At 46.3% G+C, this 9,584-nt stretch overlaps 1 protein-coding gene across 1 annotated transcript; it reads right to left on the bottom strand.

The window, feature by feature from the left end:
• Positions 1-1,103: 1,103 nt before the first annotated feature.
• On the bottom strand, positions 1,104-9,584 carry PROKR1 (prokineticin receptor 1). Its single transcript, XM_040994032.1, has 2 exons — positions 9,108-9,584; positions 1,104-1,800 (listed from the first exon to the last, which is right to left on the bottom strand). Exons 1-2 carry the CDS (start codon positions 9,578-9,580, stop codon positions 1,104-1,106), a joined length of 1,170 nt encoding a protein of 389 aa, XP_040849966.1. The 5' UTR covers positions 9,581-9,584.

Genomic DNA, 9,584 nt, shown 5'->3' on the forward strand with positions numbered 1-9,584 from the left:
AAGGAGCTCTGCCTTGCTCATGTTTGAGAGATGGTGGAAAGGTAAGCTATGGTCATCTCCGTGATTATAGTGCGACATCTACTGTCAAAGAATCCTTGCTTCCCAGGCTTGATGACATTATAAGGAAAGGCAGAATTTAAGAAAAGACTATCTGGTCTAAGTCAGAGTAACTGTGAGTGGGAAGTGTACCATCCTTTCAGCTAGAGAACCTGGGACCCTGACCTGAGCCCTACATGCTGCCAGAGGTGCTGTTTTCACTCTCCTGCACCTGCACCTCTCTTATTCTGGGGCAAAAAGTCCCAGGAAACAAGTGGGTATGCACACCTGCACCTTGGCTTTCCCATATACACTTGATTCAGATGCCCAGAACTCACCATTTATTTTTCAGTGGTGCCTATGGTCTGTTAAGTTTCTTTTCTAAGTCCACCCTCAAGGTTACAAGCCTCACCATGTATATGCCAACAAGTTGGTTTGAAGGGGGACAAAGTGTGGGGAGAGAGTTTGTGTAGAACTTGACCATGAATACTAAGGTGTAGACGGGCATGCATGCAAGTCTCCTCACAGTGATAGGCAGAACAGAGATGAGAAGAGAGGGGCAGCGCAAAGAGCCAGAAGTCTCTTGAATTATTCCAGCCTTGCAAGCTTTAGGCATGAACTCAGACCAAACAGCATCCCTGGTAACTGGCCTAATCAGAGTATGTCAAGTCACTGGGAGAGCCCAGAGAAGCCATCCTGCCACAAAAACATGCCTGGGGTCCCAAATGTCTACTCTGGTTCTCTTCTCTTTCAAACTATCTACATCCATTCATTTTCCATGCTTTAATCTACTTTAATCATGTTGCCAGCTAAATAGCAACAGCACATGTTGACTCTACCAGTGCCCACCCTTACTACCTATCAGACATTCAATGGGTGTTTGCCATGGTAGAATGTCTGGTCACCTCAAGGAGGGAAATCCAGCATTCTTTGGACACAGCATCCACATGGTTCCTCTGGCCTTCACAGCAAATCAAGAGTTCCTGGTTGAGGTTGTGTATCCAAGCACTCCTAGCCAGCACTCAAAGATCTTCCCTTCTGGTTAAACCTGGCCAGGGCCCAGGGAGTTATTTCAGTCTGATACAGTCAACCTCTTCAGTGGCAGGTATCCCCGTGGTCTTGAGGTCAAGCTCAGTGCTGGATTTGTTGCTGTTGTAAGAAGTCTTCCAGTGGAGCAGCAGTATCTTCTTGAAGTATTTGATGGTGCTATTCTTGACGCTCACGAAGCACAAGGTGTTGATCATGCTATTGCTCATGGCGATGCATTCGACAATGTAAAAGGCAGTGAGATAATGCTTCTCCCTCACGAACACAGTGGGGAAGAAGTCACGCACGATGGTGAAGCCGTAGAAGGGCGCCCAGCACATCACGTAAGCCATGAGGATGCCCATGAGCACCAACACCGACTTTCGGCGGCAGCGCAGCCGCTTGCGAATCTGCTCTGTCTGGAAGCCAGGGACTGCCTTGAACCACAGCTCTCGGGAGATTCTGGCATAGCACAGCGTCATGGTGAACACGGGGCCCAGGAACTCAAGGCCAAAGAGAAAGAGGAAGTAGGCTTTGTAGTAGAGCTGCTGGTCCACTGGCCAGATCTGGCCACAGAAGATCTTCTCCTGGCTCTTGACAATGAACAGGACAGTTTCAGTGGTGAAGTAGGCAGAAGGGATGGCGATGAGGAGGGACACAGCCCACACCAAGGCGATCAGGCCGGTGGCAGTCTGACACTTCATCCGTGGCCTCAGCGGGTGGACGATGGCCAGATACCTGGGGCAGGAACACAAAAGGCATTATCTTCCACAAAGTGGAAGAGGACTCCATTTCTACCCCGTAATAAGTAGCAGCTACATAGACCTGTGAAGGAAGACCTCAAGCAGGCTTCCACAAAAGGCAGACTTCAGCACAAGCCCTGGCTTCACCTCCAACTTGCCATGAACTTCAGGCAGATTTTGCTTCATCTCTCTGTGCCTCAGTTCTCCTACCTGTAAGAGGCTTTGCTTGTTTATTTTTAAGCTTATTGTTATTTGAAAGAGTTACAGAGTTACAGAGTTAAAGAGACAGACAGATCTTTCATCTGTTGGTTCACTCCTCAAATGGTCATAATGGTCAGCGCTAAGCTTTTCTGAAGCCAGGATCTTCTTCTAGGTCTCCCATGTTGGTGAAGGGGCCCATGGACTTGGGCCATGTTCTGCTGCTTTCCCAGGTCATAGTAGCAAGCTGGATGGGAAGTAGAGCAGCTGGGACACAAACCAGCACCCATATTGGATGCTAGCACCACAGGCAAAGGTTTAGCGTACTATACCACTACAATGGCCCCTGCTTGTTTAATTTAAAAGAGTCCATAGACCAGCTCTGGGGCACATCAGGATAAGCTGCCACCCGTAATGCCAACAGTCAACTGGCTACTCCACTTTTGATCCAGCTCCCTGGCAATGCTCCTTGGAAAGCAATGGAAGAAAACCTTAAGTGCCTGGGCCCCTGTATGCAATAGGAGAAAAAGCTCCAGGTACCTGGCTTTCACCTGGATCAGTGATGGTCATTATAGCCAATTGGAGAGCCAACCCACAGATTTCTCTCTTTCTCTCTTTCACTCTCTAACTCTGCCTTTCAAATAAATAAATCTTAAAGAAAAGACTCTGCATGACAATGTATGCATTATCTCTGACAGTTTTAAATTTCATATGCACTCAGAAAGGGGTGACAGTTACTATTAAATGTAGTAATAACATTTCTCATTGATTTTTTAGCCTGGCACTGTTCTCAAACCATTAATTCTTGTGACCTCAAAGTTCAGGGCTACGTGGACCTGATAATGCACAAATAGCAGGGAGAATTTGCTCTTTCCAGGGGAAGCAGCAGGAAAAATACTCAGGGTATGAAGGTGAAGGAAGGGCACACAGCCATTGATCTCATTTTCCAGATGGAACATAGATAGGGGTAAGAGATGACTAACTTTTCTCCAGTTCATATACCACAGAAAACATTGAACCATGCCTCACAGGGTTGAAGCAAAAATCAATTATGAATACATATGAATGTATTTTAAAAACACACACAAAGATTCAGACAGTAAAAGCTACTGCCTTTGTTCTTTCTCAAAGAACCTGTGCTGCCATCCCCACAGTGGTCTAGGGAGAGAGAACCCTCTTGGGGGAATGAGTCATGCATGTGCAGGACTGTGTCCCCGAGCGCGCACACACTTGTGTGGAGAGCTCTGACTTCCCAGAAGGCTTTCCATGTCTGGCAGAGGATGGGAGATTGAGATGCACAGAGATGGGAAGGGAAGTGGGAGGGAATGAGTAATTGCGACTGGAAATGAATACTTTCTGTTGTGTCCCCAGCTCGGTCCAGGTAAAGCCTTGTGCAAACAAATGGGACATGGCCCTTGGAGGGAGGCCAGCCCAGGGCTGTTTCCTTTGAGACCATGGCCTTGGCAGGCATCATTCTGGGAATCTGGCTTTGAAGAGGGGTTCGTTTTTATGTTTCTGATTGTGCTTCTGCAGCTTCTTTTTTTTTTAAAGATTTATTTTTCTAATTTTTTTATTGGAAAGGCAGATATACAGAGAGGAGAGACAGAGAGGAAGACCTTCCGTCCGATGATTCACTCCCCAAGTGAGCACAACGGCCGATACTGTGCCGATCCAAAGCCAGGAGCCTCTTCCAGGTCTCCCATGCGGGTGCAGGGTCCCAAAGCCTTGGGCCATCCTCAATTGCTTTCCCAGGCCACAGGCGGGGAGCTGGAAGGGAAGCGGGGCTGCCAGGATAGAACCGGCGTCCATATGGGATACCGGGCGTGCAAGGCGAGGACCTTAACCACTTGCGCCACCGCGCCGGGCCCTGCTTCTGCAACTTCTGTCCTTTTCTCACAGCATGGCCAGAAGTTGGATGCATTGAGCCCACACTCTAGCACTCCACACGCTGCCTCACATGGCTACCAGTGGCCTTGCTGGGCTCTCTAGTCAGCTCCTGTGTACACCATGACACGGAACTGTCAGCAGAGGTGACCAGTGCTGTTGTCACTGGAAAAGAGCAAAGAGGGTAGAAACTTCTAATGGCCCAAGTGTGTCAAATGTGCACTAACTCCCAAACCCAAGCCTTTAGACTCACGGCCTACACTGGCTCCTTTGCTGGTCACCACTCTGCCACGCTCTTCTGATTACTCTGTCACAGAATTTGTCTACTTTCATATTTACTCACTATAAAGATTTTTACTAGAGGCTGTCATTCTTGTCCTTCTCTTCCCTAATGGTTAAGTCTTTTGGATGTCTCAAAATCTGAGTCTGTTTTCCACACTAATTTTGGCCTCAGAAGATCAACACTTCATTATTTTATGATTTTCGGTCATCTCAATTTCCCCACCTGTAGAATGGGGATATCATGAGCTTCCAATGAGACACTGCTGTTTTACAGCAACTTTCCTTGGCCTGTTGTCATCAAATGCCACATTTGCAAGTCCTCCCCTACCTTCTGTTGTATTGAATCCAAGTCGTTATAACTGGTCCTCAGTGTCATTTCACCCAGGCTCTCTGTAACACCACCCCAACTGCATGACCATCAGAATCAGGGTCATGAGCTGCATGCAAGTCCTTGCTGATGTGGTTACTAAATCAGTTTCCAAGTAGTCTGTCAGCCTTGGTTGTGCTAAGATCAGAACTGATAAACTCCAATATCAGCAACAGTGGCTTATGTTTTAAAAAAAAAAAAAAAATGTTGACAATTCACAGGGCAGAGCAGTTTCAAGTCCACTTTTGCATTAGCTCATCCCAGCACCATGAAACAGACAAGAAAGTCAAAGAGTTCATTTCACAAGTAGGTAAATGAAGGCATGGAGAACTAAACGACCTGCAAAAGGCAACAAGGCCAGGATGCAGAACATGGGGCCACCCGCTTCACCATCCCTCTCCTCCTTTCCAGCAAGAGCAGGCAGTGTCCTTCCCTCCTGCCTCCCTGGCATCCTAGCAGTCCTTTCCCCCTTCTTCCTCTATCACAGTTGATTTCTAGCCATCGCTGTTCCAAGAAGGAGTCAGACAATTGGCAGCTACTCTTCTCTGCTTATGAGTATGTCCTTGGCCTGCCCTGGGCATCTAACACTACAGTGGCTCCCATCCAGATCCATCTTGAGCCAAAAGTTTCCAGAGAACAAGGAATAAAAGCTGCTGGACAAAGAAATGTCCAGGCAGTAATTGTGATGATGGCAGACTGGGTGATTCAGCGAAGAGCAATTGGGCTCCCTGTCTCCAGGACCTAGCCTGAGGTCTCATCATGGTATTAGTGGTCCCAGAAGCTGCTGGGCCAGTCATGGGACGGGCAGACCATGTCAGGACAGCCTGTATGACAGTGAGATCACCATTGGTGAGGAGGGGGTAGGAATAAAATGGGTATGCTTCCTTAGGCTGGGTGGGGTGACTGATGTCTTAGCAGGTGCATAATAGCTGGTTTGCTCAGTATTCTGGTAAGAGAAGGGAGGACACCAGTGCCCACATGTCATTGGTCCTACAGGGTACACCTCGAAGGCCACTTCAAAGCCCATTTCTGCCACAAAGTCTCTTTTGACTACTCCTATACAATGACCTCACTCCTCTCTAAATTCTATTTAAAATGTGTCCCTTGCATAGTTTTTGTTTCTCATCACATCTTGTTTCTTTTTACAACCACTATGAATTTTGGCTTCATAAAACTCCACCCCTTTCAAATGCCTGGCATTGGGTGAACAGAAGTCAAAAAAGCCGTGGAGACAGTTCTCCAAAAAGATTGCTCTCATTTATAAAGTGGGACAGAAATGTGTTTCTCTAACAGGAGATGGGGAGGCAGTCTGGGGCTGCATGACAAATGGCTGGAGGAACAGGTGAAGGAATTTGAGTAGTACTTGGTAGACAACTGGGTTATCAGTGGTCCTATAAGCAAGAGAGGAGAGCCAGGGACAAAACAAATCAGTCCAGCCACAGCCTTGCCTACTGCTCACGGGTCTTAGGGCTCCATCCCATCGTTCCCAGAACTTCTCAGGTTTGTCCCTGCCTTAGGACTTTGACTCTCAAAGTTTCCACTGACTGCAATGCTTTCTCCTAATCTTCACCAGACACACATCGGTCCCCAACGTTCAGAGGACAGCTCAGCTGCCTTTTCCTCAGGGATGCCGGCCTGATTCTTCACCCAGCGTGGATTTCATCCTTGAGTACCCTGGCAGTTTCTGAGTGTGCTTTGGTTTGTATTTTTTACTTGTGAAATTACCTTCCTTGATTATTCCACTGACTATTCCAGCCCTTGCATGTAATATCCATAAACCCAGGAGCTGGTTTTCTTATTCATTGCTACATCCCCAGTGCTGGCAAGATCTGTCACATTATAGTCCCTCAGTGTAAGCATATTGTTCCAATGAATGCTTACAAGCATGTATGAATGAATGAATGAAAGCTTAGGATGAATTGTGAGGGATGTTGGCTCAGCAGTCAGGCAGTACCAAGAAACTTGGAAGGCAGGGAGATCAAGGGGAGACTCTGAGCGCCCAGCCCTAAGCAAACAAAGGGAAGGGCAGGACCCTGAAATTGGCTGAAAACTGCAGAAGGTGACAAGAGAGAGAGCATCCAGCACAGATTTTCCAGGGAAAACAGTGAACCCGATCATAGAAACAGAGAGAGCTGAGCAGAAATGATAAATGGTTCTGTTATGCTACTTATTAGAAATCCTGTTTTTTAAAAATCATATCATAAAAGTAATCATTTCAAGGAAAATAGAATGGCCACAAAATGGGAAATACTTATGATTATATTTGGGGTTTTGTTTTCTCTTTCCATTGAGAGTTAGCTTAAGAGCTGCAATACTTACTATTTATTTAGTGAAATGTCCTAACCAATTAGAGATAATTTCATTAAATACTCAAAGAAAAAACAAAATACTGGGGTTTCTTATTCTATTTTCTATAGAGAAAATGGAGAGGAAAAAAACAATGATTACATGGTAGAGCAGAAATGTAAGTCCAAGTGGAATAATTACTAACACTATTCCCATACTAATTTCATTAAACAAAAGTGAAGGCATGTTTACAACTGTATCTGTTGTACCAAGACACAAACTGCCCTGCGCTAACCAAACCAAGCCTGACAATCACTGACAAACTGAGCACATATAACCACAAGCAGACACCAACTGAAATCAATGATCCCTAAACCACAAAATTGAACATACATAACAAAACAAGGAACTAAAAATTTATGTGAAACGAAGAGCACTCACATCAATGAAAGAATTAAATGCAGTGAGGCTACCATATAGTCAACCAAAAGCTGTGGATGCCCTGTGTATCCACACGGAACCTTCCTCCAATGTCTGGATGTAAAGTTGCAATCACAACCCCACTCTGAACAGTAGCAGTCCTGAAGATACAAAGCAAGTTTCCTAATTTGTCATGTTTATTGTGTCAAATCTGCATTGTATATACTCACTCTGCAAGAGAAATATCCACAATGCTTCAAACAAACTGAGCATGATATAAAAGGAGGTAAGTTGGAAGCAGGTCAGTAGGTTGGTATTGGTCCACTGATTGGTTTGTTGACACAGCTCTTACTTCTTACATGTTAAAAACTAACTCAGTGCCCCTTCTTTTCTCCTGGCTCTTTGGCAGGTGGCCCCTCTGTAAATGAAATGGATTTCTACCATACAATTCACTGAAGCACCCCTGGACAAGAAGTCTGACCAGGAAGACACTTCAGGAAATGACCCCATATGCTTAGTACTTTGCCACATGCTGAGACAAAAGGGTGGCAGCTTTATTTGCTGGAAAGGTCAGAGACCAACTCCCCAGAGTTCTTCCCTGGCTGCTCTGCCCAGATTTGGGGGGACAAATCCTCTGATTAACTCTGCCACTCCTGCTGCTCCTAGAAGTTCACCCAGAGTCCTTGCCTGGGTGGACAAAATGTCATAGGACTTTGTGACACATGGAGAGGACCTGGGCCAAAAAGAAGCAGCCCTCTGCAGGGATATTGACTTTGGGCTCTTTCTTTGAGTCTTGTGAAGCTACTACCTCCCTGACATTTTTCTCTGACCAAGGCAAGGGCTACAAGCCTCCATGGCTTTAAAACCAGCCTCTTTGGTCGCTCCCTTTTCTCTGGTGTGGTCTTTTTCCAGATTGTCCCATCCCTGGCTGCCCTGCCTAGTGCCTCAGAAAGCAACACATCCTATTCCAATATCCGCTGACCAAGAGAGCCAAGTGGACCCTCCCAAGCCCCGAAGCTGTGGCTGTGGCTGTGTGGCTATGGCACAGGAAGGGTAGGTGTGCCTTGTGTTCTCTGGGTAAGAGGGAGACAAGCTGTTCAAATGCAAGTACACAGAAGCCTAACCAGACCCTCAGGGCACATGGCCCTAATGATAACAAGGCAGGCATAGGAGCTTGCAAGGTTGTTCCCCAGGAAACAAAGGTGACCAGCACAGCCCATCAGCCCAGGGTCACACTAGATGGAATGACTCAGTGTCAGAGGTCTGGCAGAGTCTGCTCATATGGGTTTTATGCACCATCCATGGGAACAAGGCTTCTAAAACTGTCACATGAAAATGGATGAAAAAATGCAAAGTGGTTAATGTGACACTTTTTTTTTTGTAACTAAGCAATATACTCCTTGTTTCTCTCTCTTTCAAAACAAATCACTCAATCTTACTTTAAAAGCAACTAATTGCTAAGCAATCATGTTTCTGGGGAGGACGTTTTGAGTGAGAAACCTCCCTTAAGTTTTCCAAGATTTTTGGAGAAGTTATTAGCTTGGAAATTGAATTTGTTCCTCAACATCTCCTTTTACTGTCTGCTATACCCTCAAACATGTGTAACATCTGGGAGCATGTCTGAATCAGAAAAGTCAAACACCTTGTTACTCCCCAACTCTAAGAGGACTCTGCTTACTCCTGAGTTGCTCAAAACTGGAAAACAAGACCACTGTTCTCTGTTTAATGGGTAAATGTTTAGATCCCCATGAATGCACATCTATGGGAAATACATGGATAGCTCTTATCAATCTGCAATCAGGGGAGATTGTTCCAGGGTCCCTCCGCCACCCACCACCTTTTTGCCCCTTCTATCCCTGGCTCACCTGTCAATAGCAATGGCCAGCAGTGCATTGGTGGAGACGTAGAGAGAGACAGTACGCAGGTAATTGACAGCGGCACATAGGATGTGTCCATGCTCCCAGGAGAGCTGGCGCACGACGTAGTAGTCCATTTCAAAGGGGCAGCAGACAATTGCCACTAGGAAGTCAGAGATGGCCAGGTTGGCAATGAGCAGGTTAGTGAGGTTGCGTAGCTTCTTGTACCGAGCGAGGGCAATGATAAAAACAAAGTTGCCAATGCCACAGACCAGCATGATACCCACCAGGGCCATGCCAATGACAATCCTGGCAGCAAAGAAAGTGCGGGAATTGGTCACATCTTCATCTTCATCCAAGGTCATGTCATAGTCACCATAGCTGAAGTTGAATGGGACAGAAGCAGTTTGGGCTCCCTGAACGTCAAATGTGGAAAGGAAGGTAGTGGATGCGTTGGTGGCATTTTCATCCATAACCCCCATCACG

The sequence above is a fragment of the Ochotona curzoniae genome, unplaced genomic scaffold (genome assembly GCF_017591425.1).
Source record: "Ochotona curzoniae isolate NIBS_2020 unplaced genomic scaffold, NIBS_Ocur_1.0 contig_883, whole genome shotgun sequence".
NCBI classification, from domain to species: Eukaryota; Metazoa; Chordata; class Mammalia; order Lagomorpha; family Ochotonidae; genus Ochotona; species Ochotona curzoniae.

Coding starts and splice junctions, on each gene's coding strand:
- PROKR1 (XM_040994032.1), bottom strand. CDS start 9,580: ATGGGGGTTATGGATGAAAATGCCACCAACGCATCCACTACCTTCCTT. Junction 1,801..9,107: donor CTGGCCATTGCTATTGACAG/GTGAGCCAGGGA, acceptor TTCCTGCCCCAG/GTATCTGGCCATCGTCCACC.